The sequence below is a fragment of the Schistocerca gregaria genome, chromosome X, assembly GCF_023897955.1.
Source record: "Schistocerca gregaria isolate iqSchGreg1 chromosome X, iqSchGreg1.2, whole genome shotgun sequence".
Classification (NCBI taxonomy): Eukaryota; Metazoa; Arthropoda; class Insecta; order Orthoptera; family Acrididae; genus Schistocerca; species Schistocerca gregaria.
In genome coordinates this window covers 831,547,827-831,565,854 of record NC_064931.1, presented here as the reverse complement: position 1 = coordinate 831,565,854, position 18,028 = coordinate 831,547,827, and the positions used below count along the sequence as shown (strand labels likewise).

The window sequence follows — 18,028 nt, the reverse complement described above, 5'->3', positions numbered from 1 at the left end:
CGCGCGGTGTTTTATATATCAGTTCGGAGGTAAATTTCATCAGCTTTCTATTGTTCATCGTAGTTTTTCTGTAACTGGAATGGTTTGATCAAACAAAGATTTTGTCTATGTACACATTGCTTTGCATTGTTATGCTGTCAATTAAAAATACAATTAAAACCAATAAACCTCATGCCTCCCTAATAATATCTATTTAGTAATGCTGCTAGTACTTTAAGTATTATAAACCTTATTTTTGAGGTAATTCGAGTTTTATGCTCGGTACATACATTCCAGCCTATAATTTAAAATAACAAACAATCCTGTTGGAGGAACATCCACAACTGAGCATTATAGCAGAGGTTGAAAATACCATTTCAGTTGTAAATTACTTTATTTTCACACGAGTGGTTTCGGACTGTTATAAGCCCATCTTCAGGTGTCGTAGAGCACTGCGTGTACCAGCTGCGGTGTGCTGCATATGAGTGCAGAGCAGTGAGTCCCGTACACACAGCGCTCGGGGACCACAGCACAGTTACGACACCTGAGGATGGGCTTATAACAGTCCGAAACCGGTTGTGTGAAAATAAAGTAATTTACAACTGAAGCGGTATTTTCAACCTCTGCTAATTTAAAGTAAGCAATATTAACAAAAAAACCTGCTATAACAGTTTGATAGTGCTCACTGATATATAGCCATAGACACTATGTAAGAATCACTTAGTGTGTTATTGAGATATTAATTTTTAAAGATTATTTTATACATATTGTTTTTAATAGTAAATAATGTGAAAATTACACTTTGTAGTGAGGATGCATCTTCATCCACACACTCATCTAAATTTTGTCTTTGTAACTATGTTACTGGCTTTTCTGTCACTGGTTGGGTTAAGTTTTTAATAGAGTTACCTGCATGCTAAATTTTCTCTATTCAGTTAAGTTGGCCATGGCAGATACCCTTCCAAGCCCACACTACCAGCCAGGTCTTTCTCACCACACGGCCTGGGCCTCTGACCTATTGATGACACCATAAAGCTAGTGGGCGTCAGCTCAGTCTCCATGGCTGTTAAAACACATTTCTTGGCTGACAAAACATTCGTTGATTCAGCTACTAATATTACAACAGGATGTGTGCACACAAACCTCTCTGCTTTTAAGGACTCGTACCCTTTCCGGGATGTACTGTCTCAAGATTAAACATTTTGTAGTGATGTGCTTTCTGTATATGCTGCTGCACAGTCTGGAAATATCAAACAGAATAACTTAACTCTCTCCCATGAGTGTTCATTCTTTCTTGTTCAGTGATCAGGATTTCTCGTTAATTTCACATAAAAATTGAATCAAGTCACTGATGTTCCTGATGTGTGGGACACAGTCATTACATCTCGACACCATGCAGCACCTTTCACCATCTGGGAGGAAGACCACTCATGATATCAGTATGAAAAAGTTTACTGATTGCTACTTTTAGCCATCTGCAAAGAAAACAGTTAAACTGAAAGGGCTAAAATGTATAAAGAAGGTAGCTCCAAGAGCTAAATTTTTGTGTGGGCCAGTTATACAGGACCTTAGTGTACTGTTGCAGCTCAAAACAAAGTGAATATTCTACACGAGTTGGCTTTCAGTTGGATTTATAACAGTGTAATCAAGATTAAGAAGTCAAAAGCTCAAGACTTCAGAGCACTTTTTCCTTTTGTGATGAGTGAGAACCAAAACTTTTTCAATACACTGATTGCCTGTGAAGAAAAAGCAGACAGACCAAACTAGGACATATTTGGATCTTGACAACAGTAGCAGAGAGGACCAGAGAGTTTGATTCTTTCCATTTATAAGCCCCTTTAATGTGACACAATCTTTTGTTCTGTGGTATGTTAGGTTAATGAAATCTAATTACTGCAGCTGTTGTGTCATTCTTTCTTATTCACAGCTAAACTTTCTGACAAAAGCAACCCGTATAGTGAGTACTGTAAGTTGAAAAATTTTTGCTGGAAGGTAGGCTGAAAGGTAAGTTAGACATATCATAGAAATGTTTTTGATATGCCTATGAAATAATATAAAAAATAAAATCGATAAGGAGATGATATACGATGATGTACAATGTTTTATCCATATCTTGAAAAAATGTAATTTTCTGACAAGGGCTGATTTTCTTATGACCTCTTCAATTGAAAGACACTTGGTTAATGTGTAGAAATATAACTGCAATTCAGCATCTCCTATATAAATTAAAACTATTTGACACATACATATGCACTATACAGTGTGGAAAAAGTCTAGTGGTAAGCATCTGATACAAGTGTTTCTTATTTTATTAACAGGTGGCACTGAAAATGGGAATGAAACCTCTTCAAAGACAAAGCCTCGTGCTGTGGCAGGGCTAGAGACCAACATTACTATGGAAACAGCACAACTTCTTCTGTCACTGATGCACGCTTGGGACATGGATCCTGATCTTGACAAAGTCTGTGAGAAGAAACTGGGTCTGCTGCGGCCAATGGTTCCCGTTTCTTTTGGTGTACTCTCCAAAGGAGGTCAGTAATGTAGTTATTGAAATAATAATAGTGTTTTGGCTTGTTATAAATATCAGTAAATTATCACTAGTGTGATACAACCAAATCATTTTCATACACTCATAATTTTCTGAAGTTGTACTGAGATGAAGTAATTAATTATGCATCTCAGAATATCGAACTAAAGACACATTTGATATGTTTCTGAAATATTGCCTGATGGGCTGTATTATCTCCTTTTGTAGGTCACCATTACTTACTCCAAAGAAGAGACGTACCCTGCCACATCCTGCATATACCCAGTCAGTGACATGTCTGTCAAATGAACATACTGAAAAAGAACCATTTCATTCTGTACTGTGAGGATGAAGACATTCTTACAACCATTTTGTTGCAGTGTAGAATCAGCTGAATATTGAACAATATACTGGTTGTGACCTTCTCAGGTGTTTAGAAGTGACAGTTCCTTTTCAGAGCTACATCTCCTAATAGTTATGAGTGTTGGCAGTAACTCATTACTTCTCCCTAGTGCATGCCTTTGATTTATCCAGTATTATGCTCAAACTTATATGCTGCACCATGACCTTGAACTGTCAGTGCCTCATGCTACTGTGAATTGACAAATACAGTTTGGGCCATACGGATCAGTAGCAAGTCATGTTATTGGACCAGTATCTGCTAGCTTTTGGGTCATAGTGATGACAGTGCAGCATTTGGGCACAACTGCATTTCAACATACATAATCTCTGTCCCTAAATGTTTTCAGCTCCAGGGAAGCTGCAGAGTGAAAACAATGTGATTTCTTTGGTATAGTGATACCTGATCATATTTTGCTGAAAATTTTGATACTGTCTGTACTGTCTGCACTGCACAACAAGATGCTTCTCCTTCCATGGCTTTTGGATAAACTAATATTTCATTGATTGGAAACACATGTGCTAAGGTCATCTGGTGGTCAACAAAAAGGTATCCTGCAAATGTCAGTTACAGTTAATTGTGAATTCACAGCAGGCAATACTTCATAAACACACAAAATATTGAGGTGCATCATAAAAGACCTGTGTCTTTTGGCAGTTAAATTATTGTATTAGTCTCTATTTGGAATAATTCATTTGTTTCATCATTGCTCATATGGAATAAATTGCTTGATTTTCTGATGTTTCCTTCATGTGTAACACTTCTTTCATGGCTAGGCAAAAAACTGGAACTGTGTGCATGTATTAGATATTTTGACCACTTGACAAAAAGACAAATGGTACCCATCATGTTTCATCATGAGCTTATCAGAATAAAACAACACACATAAATAGCATTTATTTTGTGTGTTTAATTAACTATATTATGAAAGTCATTTTAGTATTTCGATAATAGACACAATTCCACTGGTCAGTGTGGTGTATTTATCAGAATTTTATGATTTTAGACCTCGAACTTCCTTTGCCTGAGCTTGAGGGTGTAAGTCAAGCTGTGTTAAGTCAGATAATATCCTAAAGAAGAAAGATATCATTGTTCTTTTATTTCATTATATTCACATTTGAGTGCTTTGCTCATTTTAAATTCTTATCTTCTCCTAATTTTGATATTAAGGAAAGTACTTTATTTCCTGCATATTTTGTTGTACATTTTGACACTTTGCAGGTCACATGAGTTTACTGCTACCAACATGGCAGACAAGTGTAGATGATGCAGAACTAATGGCTGAAGTAGAAGTATCACCAATTGCTTTAGATTTACCAGAAGATGCTCTTCGTCTTGAAAGGCTGACACGCTTGTTCACATCACGTATACATTGGGAACTGAGTACAACACTCACTACTAATCATCTTCTTGCCATCATTGCTATTGCTAACACCCTGATGTCCATGAACAATGCAACCTTCGTACCTGAACAGGAACGTAACCGAAAATTGCACAGGTATGTATGATATTTCTTTTCTGCCATATTCTATTGACATAAGCATGAGTGAGAATGGTCAGAAATAAAAAACTGCTATAACCTCATAAATTAATTTCTTAATGGGTTGTATGATCCGATTAACATGACAGAAACAAGCAAAAGTATCTCTTTATGTGCATAAAAAATCATTTCCAAATGTAATGTTATGTAAGCAGGCTGTCAAACTGGTTTTCCTGTCTCTGACGATATATTCTGCTCTATGACAGTTTAACATTGCAACACATACAGGTTTGGAATCTTTTCAACAAAACAACTTTCAGACCTGTATTTCCTGAATAATGTGGTTGTTTGCATTGCAACAATCTCTGACTGTGGAGTAAAATGAATTATTTACAGAACTACTGGCTCGTTCATTTCTTTGCCAGTGGAATCTGTCTGTCGGTTCACGACTTCATATTGAATATCACTGGGTTTTAGTTATTCCCCTCAGTTTATGATTTCTCTCTCATTCTACATTTACATTTCCAATGAAACTTAGACTTACTATTTTGTGTCTCAACTAGTCACTGATCAACAAAAAACCTTGAGCATGTTGTTAGCTAATTGTGAACTTTCATTATAGCTACCTTATTAAATTATTTATTTAATTTCTGTTATATGTGAGTACAGTGCATGCATTTCTATGCCAATTATCTTCTTATTCACATCTTCCCCCCCCCCCTCCCCTTTCACACACACACACACACACACACACACACACACACACACAAATTGTTAATTCTGTCGCCCACCTGCGCCGTTTCCTTATACACAGTTTCTTTACTGCCCAGTACAGAATTATTTAGGCCAAAAACTCAATTCTCACCTGTACCAATTTTGTGTTTCATCATCCATGCCATTGTAGTTCCATTTTCTCTATGCAGGAAGTAAATGTTTTGTATCTCTGTATGTTAAAATAGAAGCTACATATTTATCAGTTACATATACATTCAGAAGTGGGTATGATAATACAGGTGTGTTGTTACCTATGCAGACAGAGTACAAGAATGTCACTGAGCTGGAACAGTAAGATAGAGGAAGAAAAAGAAGAACAGTTCACTGCCCAGCAGGCTCAGATCAAACAGGGCTGGAGTCTTTTGGCTACTCTGCACTGTGTGCTTCTGCCAGATAAAGTAGTGGCTAACGGTTCTCGTGCATTCAAGAGGCCACAGGTGGAAATGATGGCTAGGAGGTGGCAGCATCAGTGTCTTGAGGTAGGTCTAACATGTAATTTTTGTAGAATTCTCAGTAGTTACCTTTGGACTTGGTGTAATAGCAAAAATTTTGCAATAAGGTGCTATTGTTGTTGACTTTTTAATTTATTTTGCGATCATTCCATTTTGTTGTTTGGCAGACACTAATCATTCTCAGAAGTTTCTACCAGTAAAGATCAAAAAATACCAACACAAGATAAAAATTTTCTGCTTAAAACTAGTTTTGAGGAAAAGAGAGGAATGAAACCATACCTTATGTAAGATACAGTTTATTTTTGCTTTACTTAAACATGTTTTAGTAATTCTGTTCTACGTTCTGTGGGTCTTTGTAAATTTTATCTGAAAATTATGACATGATAACATATTTGGAAGTCATACGGGGTGTCCCATGGGGAATGGTAAATAGTCAGGGATATGACAGGAACAATCATTCAAAGCAAGAAAGTCTGGTGAACATGGGCTGTGAAATGCATACCTCAAGAGCTATTGGCACTTCTTCATCCTCGAAACTGTGAAACAGATCACTTCTACTGCTAGCTCTTTGTTTTCCATATTTTGAGAGATGGTAGTATGAACCAAAGCAAGAGAAAAATGTCCAGTAAACATGGGCTGTAAACTGCATACCTGAAGTGCTATGAGCACATGTTCATCTTCACTACCATGAAACACATCTCTCCTACTGAACAACCGCTCATAGCTCATAAAGTATGTATTCTATGAGCAATGTTTACCATACTTCTTTGCTTCCAATGATTGTTTTTGTCATACCTCTGAATACTGATCATTCCAACCAGGACACCCTGTACAAGTCACAGGATTATTTTTTCAGCACCAAGCCAGGTGTTTTCCTTGAAGATCTTCTTTGAAATCCAGAAAACAACTATCCAACTTCAAAAAACAATACTTTATTCAAAATTAACAAGGAATGTATGGCTAGTAGTAGTATCCTAAGCTAGATACTTACAATTGTAAGTAATACACCAGCTGCAAAACTACAAACAAAACTTCAAGCTGAGAACCTGTGGATCAAACATGAAATACAGTCTCTGAACACAAAAAAGAAGTGGTAAATATGAAAATGCCATTACCACAAAAGCTGGGAAGGTTAACACAATCATAGTTATGATAGAAAATAAGTACACTGAATCAAACATCTACAGCTACAATAAAAACATGTGACACAACATGAAGAATTAGAGATTCAATTTACATACATCATCCACAAGTTTTTGATCAACTAATGCATGGGGATAGGTCATACAGAGAGACTGTAGTAGAAGAGGACACAGACCTCAAGAAACATGGCTTATTAGATTAGATTAGATTAGTACTTGTTCCATAGGCCATGAATACGACACTTTGTAATGATGTGGAACATTGCACAAAATATTACATGACATTTAATATTTTTAATTTTTTGTGGGGGTGGGGAAATTACCCACTTACTATATCCAAAAATTCATCTAATGAGTAGAAGGAGTTGCCATTAAGAATTTCTTTTTATTTCCTTCTCTAGCTCTTTAAATAAGTGTCTACAGGATGATCTTGGATGAGCTCCAGCAATTATTCTGATTACTCACTGTTGTGCAATGAACACTCTTTTACTCAATGATGAGTTACCTCAGAATATGATGCCATACGAAAGTAGAGAATTAAAATGGGTGTGGTAAGCTAATTTACTGAGATGTATATCGCCAAAATTTGCAATGACCCTAATAGCACTAGCTGAGCTCAAACGTTTCAGCAGGTCCTCAGTGTGTTTTTTCCAGTTCAACCCCTAATCAATGCATACACCTAGAAATTTAGAATATTCTACCTTAGCTACAGATTTCTGATCGAAGTCTATATTTATTAATGGTGTCATTCGATTTACTGTGTGGAACTGTATGTACTGTGTTTTGTCAAAGTTTAATGAGAGTCCATTTGCAGAGAACCACTTAATGATTTTCTGAAAAACATCGTGTACAATTTTACCAGTTAATTCTTGTCTGTTGGGTGTGATAGCTATACTTGTATCATCGGCAAAAAGTACCAGCTTTGCATCTTCATGAATATATTATCATCATCCTAATTTCAAAAGGAGAGGTGGGTGGAATTTTAATTGTGTCAGAATGTAAAATCATACAGCTTACTTGAAAAGGATTCTAAGCAATATACATACAATAGTGTATCACTGAACAAGAGAAAGTATTATAACAAAAACAGAACTCGCCCTACAGTAGCAAGAATGATTGAACACATCAGAGTTCAGTGCAGTACTTAACAAAAAAACTAGTAATTCAAGAAATGAAACAGCTAATCATAATATACAAAACCACCACAAAGGGGGAAAAACACAAAAGAACAATATAGATGTAAAAGAAAAGTCCTTCAGAAAAAACTAAAGCAGAAAAATCTGTTTACCACAAAAGCTAGAAAGGATCACAATATCGCAGTTATGACAGAAAAGGAGTATATTGAAATATAAAAAGACCATTACAGCTACAAGGAGTGACACCTATGACAAACATACAGCGAACATCAGCCATTCTCAGGCTCATCGCAGAACAAAATTACTGTGGGTTCAACATTAACTTTTATTAATAACAAGGAGTGCTACTAATATCACCACCATTCAGTGGTCTTGTGGGAAATATATTCCTGAATCATGTAAAAAACAATATCTGTGATAAGATAGTGAAATTAAAGTGATTCAGTATTTGTATCAATACACACGTGATGTAATTTCCATGGTAGCTTGGATCTCACTATTAAGGGAAAAAACCATCTGTTCACAGTATACATGAAGGTCACGATCACAAACAGCAATCCAGTCATGTCATAACACGTTAATAAACCAACTTCAAATACGAAAAAAAAAAAAAAAAAAATTATTGCATAGATGGTCAAAAATATTTTTATAGCTGAAGTCCTCACTCATTTCTGAGGCACACTAAGGTGAGATGATGGATAGAGTATGTCATTTCTCATTCTGGTACTATATTATTGTGTTTGATCTACAATTAAGTCTAAACCCAAAAGCAGGTTCATCATTAAAATACAACACTTGCCACTGAGAGCACATTTATTATGAACATCGACATACAGCCAGAGCAGAACCAAACTCCTTGCCAGAGTGTGCTACTGTTTATAAAACATTGAACATTATGGAATGTACAAGCATCAAAAATGTATGACACATCAGGAACCTTCCAGGGATGGTAAATATTAAGTAACAAATAATGTCAGGTGGCCAAGTTTGAACTGATGACTCACAGCATGCCAGCCAGCAATGCTAAACCATCTCGCCACACTAAATGTACCACAGCTAATGGCATTGCTCCCTGACCTGGAGAGATAGTTACCCACTGTTTCAGAAGTTTTGATGGGAGCTGAGTACAGTACCCTGTATCTAGATCTTGTCAATGTTGTTTTTATGGCAGTGCTTTTGGATCCTCACATTCTACTCATTTTGTCACATCCTCTTCACTTTGATGATCGCTGGGAGTAACCCATCCCATCGAAGCTTCGTGATCATCAAGTGGGTCTGTAGTTTCCTTGAACAAGAAGCCCCCCCTCATTCATTTGTGCCCGATTACTGTAGTAGGGCATAATTCAGAGGACATGAACAACACGTGCTTGCTTTTATTATGAAGGGTCATAATCCTCGACTTCCTATGTAAGTTCCAACAACCGACAGAGGATACGATGTAGCCCAAAGTAGCACTTTTAGTGGTTTTTCCCAGTAGTCCCACTGTCTGCACAGTCATAAAAATCCATACCAAGTCTCCCAGTTGTACCTCACTGGCCAGTGCTTGATGATATAGTGCTCTTGATATTTCTCCAGGGCATCCAGAGTCTGTATGCATGCCAACTGCCTTGCTTCTTTTATCCTGTTGTTCAAGTGTTATGTATAGTCATTCTGGGTATCATGTTGAGTACTGTCTGTTGAAACAGGTACAGTGTACCCTATGTCATTTCAGGCTCATAACCATGGAGCAGAAAAAAATGGTGTGAAGCATGTAGTAACTTGCTTCCCAGTGTCTTATTCGAATGCCACAACAAGCAGTATTGTATTCCAGTCTTTCTGTTCAACATCTAATTACACTGAGAGCATATCTGAAAACATCTTATTAAACCATTTTGTGAGCTCATTCATCTGTGGGCAGCAGTCTGTTATCTTCCTGTGAGTGATGTTGCAACATGAAATTACCACTGATACTAGTCTCTACTAGAAAACTTTTACACCATCAGAGATCATGACACAGGGAGCCCTGTACTTCAAAATGATGTCATCCACTGTGAGTTTTGCAATTTACTCAGCTTCAGCAATTGGCACAGCCTTGGTGACAGTCTCCAATTACTATCTCATCTTCTATGCTATTATCCGTCGGTTCTCATAGTTGACTTCTGGAACCTCCCCAAGGCTTCAATTCCAGTTCAATGGGGAGACACTACTGCAGGCGGTATTGGTACGAGATGCCCCAGAGATAATTGACCATTTGCTTCCATCATTGGCATTTCTTGCCATGGCTCACATTGTATCTAATGGATCAGTAGAGACCTGGCCAATGATACCTGTGTCCGATTCTGTCTAGAGGCTTCACGAATCCCAGGTGACCAGTTGCTAGAATGTCATGGAGATAGTTCAGGGTAGATGGCCATAGATGAGCTGGGGTGATGAGCAACCATTTCCTCCACATTGAGTCATTGTTCATCAAGTACAGTAATACATTTATTAACTGGAAATTGCTTTAATTGGTTCATCCTCCTTCGAGGCTTCTACAGTTTTTGGCAGTGCTGGATCTTCTTTCTGTTCAGCAGTAATGTCATTTAATTGCAGCGATGGCTGTAATTTCATTCACACTGGTGTGATCCAGCAAACAATTCCTTGAAAGGTAGTCAAAAGTTCCTTTGTTTGCATTTGCTTTTTGTGTACCACTGTGCCATTATACTCCTGAAGCTTCAGTGGCAATTACCTAAGTCAGTGTGACAGAGCTTTCAGGCTAGTCAGTTAGTGTAGAGAAGGATAGTCTATCATAATAGTGAATAGTTTGACAGTTAAATAGGGCTTTAACCCGTCGATTGCCCAAATAACTGCAATGCACTCTCTTCATAGAGTAGTTCCCCTCAGGCTTGGAGAGTACTCTGGAAGGATAAGTTACCACCTTGATGAGAAATTTCTTGAATTTGTACCACAATGGCACCTATCTCATTACTATTAGCATTGGTGTGAAGTTTTGTCTCGACAGTCTCATAGGGGATGTGCCTTAATACAGAAGTACTTTATGATTGCTGGTAGGATGCACACATTCCAAGAAAATGTATCACGTATCAAATGTGGCGAGGAGTTGAAAACATGACTGCTCTTATTTTCTCTGGATTGGGCTGGACTCCATCACCATTCTCAAGATTTTTCTTTCTTTTTCGGATTCAGGCTGAGGCACGCCATCTGATTACACTTGAACACAGTTGTCAGGTGACTTAAATCTTCTTTCAGTGTCTTAAATGAAAAACAATGCTGTATCATCCAGGCAGGAGAGATACATTATCTGTTTAAGGTGTCGAAGCATGTTGTGAACCATATGTTTGATTGTGGATAGTGTGTTACACTGTCCAAACAGCATAACTTCAAACTCATAGCCCGCTGCTGGGAGCTATGACGACAATCTTTCTCGGGTCTGTCTGATCAACCCCTCAGTTTGCCAGTAGCCTGCTACAGGGCCATAGTTAGAAATACTTTATTCCTTTACTATATATAGGGTGTTGACATCATCTTCACAAGGATCACAGGAGAAGATTGAGTACTTACCGAAAATTCAATGGTATCATCCTGCAGCATCATTCCACTTCCTCCTGGATTATGCATCATTCTGCTGGCGACACTATGAACAAAACACACACACAGAATTACTAGCTTTTGCAACCGATGGTTGCTTCTTCAGGAAGGAGAGGGAAAGACGAAAGGATGTGGGTTTTAAGGGAGAGGGTAAGGAGTCATTCCAATCCCTGGAACGGAAATACTTCCATTAGGGGGGAAAAAAAGGACAGGTGTACACTCGCGCGCACGCGCGCACACACACACACACACACACACACACACACACACACACACACACATCCATCCGCACATACACAGACACAAGCAGACATATGTGTCTGTGTGTGTGTGTGTGTGTGTGTGTGTGTGTGTGTGTGTGTGCGCGAGTGTACACCTGTCCTTTTTTTCCCCCTAATGGAAGTCTTTCCGCTCCCGGGATTGGAATGTCTCCTTACCGTCTCCCTTAAAACCCACATCCTTTCGTCTTTCCCTCTCCTTCCTGAAGAAGCAACCATCGGTTGCGAAAGCTAGTAATTCTGTGTGTGTGTTTGTGTGTTTTGTTCATTGTGCCTGTCTGCCGGCGCTTTCCCACTTGGTAAGTCTTGGAATCTTTGTTTTTAATATATTTTTCCCATGTGGAAGTTTCTTTCTTAGTTGGTAGATTATCCCCTATGTTGATACTTTTTCACTATGGGCCAGTAAAACCCCACTTTTACACACTTTCTAAGCGACTTAGAAAAAAACATTATGTAAAATGTGGGAAATAACATTTTAAGCTGTAAAACTTATGTATAGGATACCTCCTTGCATTTTCACACTTTATGTGTGATATATGTCCATAACAGGCATCAAAAGACTTGTCGGTAGTTGTTTATTATCTAGAAAAAAACCGCTGATGTAACTGGAACTGATAACTGTCTGGGAAGTAGGAATGTGTGACTCAAGGTCATACATCATAATCGACGTTTTTGAAAGCCTGCAGCTGTTATTCGATATTTAAATACTGAAATTCTGCACTACTTATGTATTTTTTCATGCTTCGCATGGCGCGTTTTGAGAATTTTTTCTCCTTGTTGAGGGCAAATATGTAGGTAAGTATTTTGTGTTATGTATGCATGTGGTGTTCTGTGTCTCCCTTGTAGTCTTTTTGAGGTTATCAGGTTCAGTGCCTCCTCAGTTATGTAGAAAACCACACACTCACAAACTATCACTCATGTTGTTTGGGTAACATCGCAAAAAAAAAAAAAAAAAAAAGTATGTAAATACTGCACTTGACAACAAGAATATATTTTTGAAACATGTTTTGCCCAGCATGAAAAACTTGCGTAAACAGTGCTGTGTTTATACTAAAAAGTAAAAACATTTGAGCAATGCAAAAGTGAATGATGGTGTCAACTAGTGCTACAAGTGGCCAAAACATGCTAAATATGATTCTACAAAGGTGACACGATCACAACAATCAGGAAAATGTTTTTGCACTGTAAAGACAGTTTTGAAATTATTGTTGTGATCGGTCATAATATATTTATTCCAATGAAACCAGTTATTTCCATCAGCCGTGATGCCAAGTAGAGCTTGGCAGCGGCGGGAGATACGGCACGAATTGTTGCAACTGTTACATATTTACCAGTTCAAATCCACTGAGTATAGTGCTCTGGTGTAAAGAAGCTTAACCACGTACTACCTATAAACACTACTGGATGGCCAACATCGTGCCAGCATCAATTTTTTCTCCACGAACACTTTTTCATAATGCATAAATTGTGGGAAGATTATAAATATGTTGGCACAAAATAGGTCACAGATTAACATTATGAACATAGGAATTTTAATGTCATAAACGGCAGGAAAAAATTAATTCTGGAAAAGTAAAAGGGGTTTATACTGTAGTCTCCTCCATAGGATTTTCTGTACGTGTTTGGACTGGTTCGGCCAACCCTATGCACGTAACTTTTGGATGAGTTGTGGCTGTTAATGACAAGTAGGGAGTAGTCCTCCTTGACCACCTACATTGCTTATGATCATCAAAGGTATTTATATTTCTTTTTTGAGCCTAAGTAGTTTTTTTGCAGTCAACAAAAGCTTCACAGTTCAGGTGAGCATATCAGTTGAGGACTGGAACTAATCTTATCAATGATGGTGGGATACCAATGTCATCAACGGCAAAGGGCAACCATCCAGAACAATTTTTGTTATGTGTGCTTGTCAGAATACCTTCATCAGTCTGAACCTCCAATCTTCCACATTGTGTTACTGCTTGTGATGCCTTCAAGAAGTTACATTGGAGAATAAAATCATGACTACATTCTGTTAAAATAACAAATTAAAAAGGATTGTGTCTGTCATTGCTAGTTATTCTGGGAACATGTGTTCTTGTTGCCTTAACATATTTCCAATTTGTGACCTAAAGCAGTCATAGCGCTTTTTTGGGGGGGGGGGGGAGAGGGGGGGGGGGCAATGATAAGCATTTGACCCTGCAAATAACAAAGTCCAACTCAACTAGCATCCCAACAGATGAGCCATTGATAACTATCAATTACAGAACACAGCCCTTCGAATTTGTCATTTTAGCAGAGAGTAGTACGGATGTTATTTTAGACTGGGCTTTTTACATGCATCAAAAGCAGTCATACACTATGGAAGATAAGAGCACCAGACAGACTAAGCTATTCCAACTAGCACATAAAACAAAAGATTGGTCTGGATGGTTGTTTGTCTCTAAGCTGTCTTTATCCTGCTGTCAAATATGAGATGAATTCCAGTCATCAGTTGAGATGTTTAGTTAAACTATGAAGCTCTTGTCAATTGCAAAAAGCTACTCAGACGTGCAATAAAAATCTAAATGCCAGTGATGATCATAAACACTACAGTTGGTCAAGGAGAACTTTGGATCACTGACTGTCATGAGCAGCCACCAAAATTCATCCCTAGAAAAGCTGAACCATTCCAGAATGGACAGCTCAGTGCCAGTGACAAAGGATCGTACTCCGCTGCCAATACATACAATGCAGTCGAGGAAGCTGCTATTGAACTGCCAGTAAGATTTCACCTGGCCAAGAAACAATGTCAGTGGGTGATAGCCATTCTGCATCAGTTTTCAGATGCTTTCAAATCAAGAATTGAGAAGACAGACACAGAACCTAGTAGTAAAACACTATATGAACATTAGGGGCCATCCGCTGATTATCCAGAACTTGTAAAGCGTGTCACCAGCTGAACAACTTATATTTTCAGAGGAAGTGAAGATGCTGCTAGATGATGTCATTGATCTTTCAGTGGGTCCTTGGTCCTCTCCTGTGCTCCTGGAGGGAGGAGGATGGCACATGGTGCTTCTGCATCGACTACCAATGACTGAACAAAATCCTGATCAAAGACTTTTACTATTGGCCAGTCAAGGTTCATGAGGAACACTAGAAAAAATACTGCACTCAGAACTTCTGATGGCCCCTGCGAGTTCAAAGTTACGCCATTAGGACTATGTGATGCTCCACCCATTTTCAAATGTACAGTAGACAGCCTGCTTAGACACTTTATATGGATGACGTATCTTTGCTAGCAGGATGACAATGTCGTTTTTTCAAAGACATTGGAAGAACGTCTAAACCGCTTCACAACTGTGTTAAAATGTCTTCAGGCTTTAGGTCTCCATGTGAATCCGAAAAAGTACCCATGAAATAAAAATCTTTGGATGCCTAATGGTGATGGAATTTGTCCTAATCCAGAGAAAATAAGAGGGGTCACAGATTTTTTGACTCTTCTCCCTGCTCGTGAGGTCAAAATGACAGTGGATACGCTGTTCCAGTTTCACCTGGATAATACTCAGGATGATTAAGTGAAATATGACAAAAGAAGCAAGACAGCTGTCCCGCTGAACAGCTAGTGGAATGACCATGTGTGCTATAGTGCCAAGCCCCAACCAATGAGATACACCGCAGAAAACTTGGGGTAGATTTTTATGTCGGTGTGGAAAGCGGGACTATTGAAAAGTTACTAAAATGTAAATAAGGGCCATACCATACCTCTTTTGCTTGTCGGTTATCACATACGAAGTCGAAGATTATGGCACTCTGCCAAGAAGCCAAAAGCACAGAGATGATGTCAGACTCCACCATATGAAGCCCTACTATAGTCATGATGTAAGGATCATTGTCAGGGTAGGGGCTTCAAAACTTGCCCAATGACCGTGAAGGTGCAACATGAGGGGCTACCTTTGATGCTTTAGCAACACGACTTTTTCAGTGCAAGAATCTGCCAGCACCATCATACAGAGGACCATTTACAAGGCGTAGAACTAGAGCGCTATAGTCTGTTCCAATGAGGACTTCTGAAACAATGTGTTGCTGTGTCTCCAGGAGAATTAGCAATGCCACGAGCTGTGGTGCATGCAGTGCAGCATAGTGCTTAACTTCCCTGTTTGGTGTACTGCAGGTCACCAGGTCAAACCCGACCACCAGAAATTATTTGACTTTTAATATTTCTGTCTTCTGAGAGATTCTCAGAATTTCTTATGTTTGTAATGTGTTTGTAATCTAGAGTATCTGATATGTGGATATACAGAAGCAAATTTTGTCTAAGAGTTTAGTTCAGTTCTGTTCTATCTGTACATTGGCATCTGTAATAAACTTCGTAACAATAACTATCAAATTTGTGTCATTTCCACATTTAATTCCATTACGAATCCCCCACATGTAATATTTCACAACTCTCTCTCCATAACACACGCACACACACTCACGCCCGCGCTTGCTAAACATCCCAACATCAATAATGCCTTGAAGTCATATGTCACCATTCAAATAAGCAAACAGTGAAACAAATTAATATCATACACCTACAATAACATCTGAGCTGAAGGCAAAAAATTTGATTAAATAAATAAAATATGTAGGTATTGGTTAAAAACAGTTTATAAAACAATAGGAAACAGGAATACAGCATCATAAACTGTAAATAACTTGTTAAAAACATGATATGATTTAGCTATTTTTAGACTCACAGAAACAGAAAATGTGTCAATTGTTTTAGATGACTAACTGTATACAGGGGTTGGACAAAAATATGGAAATACCATAAGAACTGCATGTTTATACATAAATGCAGATGCTAGTGGACCCTGCAGACGGCAGTGTTGTATTTGACCATGAACGGCATCTCTGAAATGTCCTCTATACATCACAAGTGTCAGTCGTGGTCGGAACAGTGTTAGGTGTAGTTGTGAGTGCATTATGTCAGAGTTAAGAGAATTCAAACATGACCAAGTGCTCAGTGCTCGTATGGTGGGTGCCTCCATGACCAAGGTAGTCAAGGTGTTTGGTGTTTTGAGGGGCAGTATGTTGATGTTTTCTGTCACATACAGGGAGGGTGGAAAAATCACAATGCAAGCAAAAGTGTGTGTTGAATGGTTATGACAGATGGTCATTGAAGAGGACTGTGATGTAAAATAAAAGGATGACAGTTGCTAAGGTAGCTGTAGAACTGATTGTCACACTCAGGAACCCTGTCAGCACCAAAACAACATGCAAGGAGTGCCATAAGTAGGGAATTACAGGACAAGCTGGGATTCCAAAACCACTGATCAGTGATACAGATGCCCATACCAAGGAAACCTGATGCCAAAGTCATAAAACCTGGGCTGTGGAACATTGAAAGAAAGTCACTTGGTCGGATGAGTCATTTGTCTGATCTGATCCATCCCATGATACAGTGTTTTTTTTTCCCCCCCTGATGGCGATGCCATGTTCCAAGACAACAGGGTCCCTGTTCACAGAGCTTGCATCATCGAGGACTGGTTTTTTAAGCACAAGGATGAATTGTTGCGCCTCCCCTGGCCACCAGTCACCAGGTCTCAGTATTATTGAGCATTTCTGGTCTACTTTGGAGAGAAGGTCACTTGATCACTATACATCTCCTCCATCATTACCTGAATGTGCACTGTTATGGAGGAAGAATGGTATAAAATTCCCTTGAAGACCATACAGGACCTGAATTTATCTGTTCCAGCTGTTTTGAATGCCAGTGGGTTTCATACTCTGTTTTAAGTATGGTAATGTGCTATGTTTGTCATGTTTCCATATATTTGTCCACCCTTTGTAATGTATGGTACATATAAAACTGCTAACACAAAGTAACTGGTAGCGTTGTGTGGGATGTGACCAACTGTATAACTATCATGTGGGGGATAATGATAAATGTTTCATTACCATTTCGAAAAAAATTGAGCTGCGGTCATGTAAGTCTGTGATGATAGTCCTCAATTACATATTCACCATTCAGTGTGGCACACTTTTCTGAACCGTGTGTGACTTGACATAGACTTTGTTTGTAAATGTCTGCATTTCCGTTGCTCAGTAAATGTTCCACCAAAAAAACCATCTCATTGGTGCACTGGAAATCTTTACTGGACAACAGTTTCTTAATCTAAAGAAAGAGGAGTACATTATCAGGAGAATACAGGGCTGAAGCAAAATTTAATACCCACAGAAGCCGCATGTACGACCATGTCCTGTACAGAATGAGCTGGAGTGTTGTCGTGGAGCAAAAGCACCCTCTTGAACAGCTGTTTGTGGAAGATTTTGGTAGTGCTCTCCTG

At 38.6% G+C, this 18,028-nt stretch overlaps 1 protein-coding gene across 4 annotated transcripts in view; it reads left to right on the top strand.

Moving 5' to 3' along the window:
- The window catches only part of LOC126299335 (WD repeat-containing protein 7), a 324,063-nt gene that overhangs the window by 217,551 nt on the left and 88,484 nt on the right, over window positions 1-18,028 (top strand). For all 4 annotated transcript variants that reach the window (XM_049991168.1, XM_049991166.1, XM_049991167.1 and 1 more), the window contains 3 exons: window positions 2,298-2,510; window positions 4,128-4,404; window positions 5,420-5,639. In XM_049991168.1, the coding sequence (XP_049847125.1) occupies window positions 2,298-2,510; window positions 4,128-4,404; window positions 5,420-5,639 (710 nt within the window). The remainder of the gene's footprint in view (window positions 1-2,297; window positions 2,511-4,127; window positions 4,405-5,419; window positions 5,640-18,028) is intronic.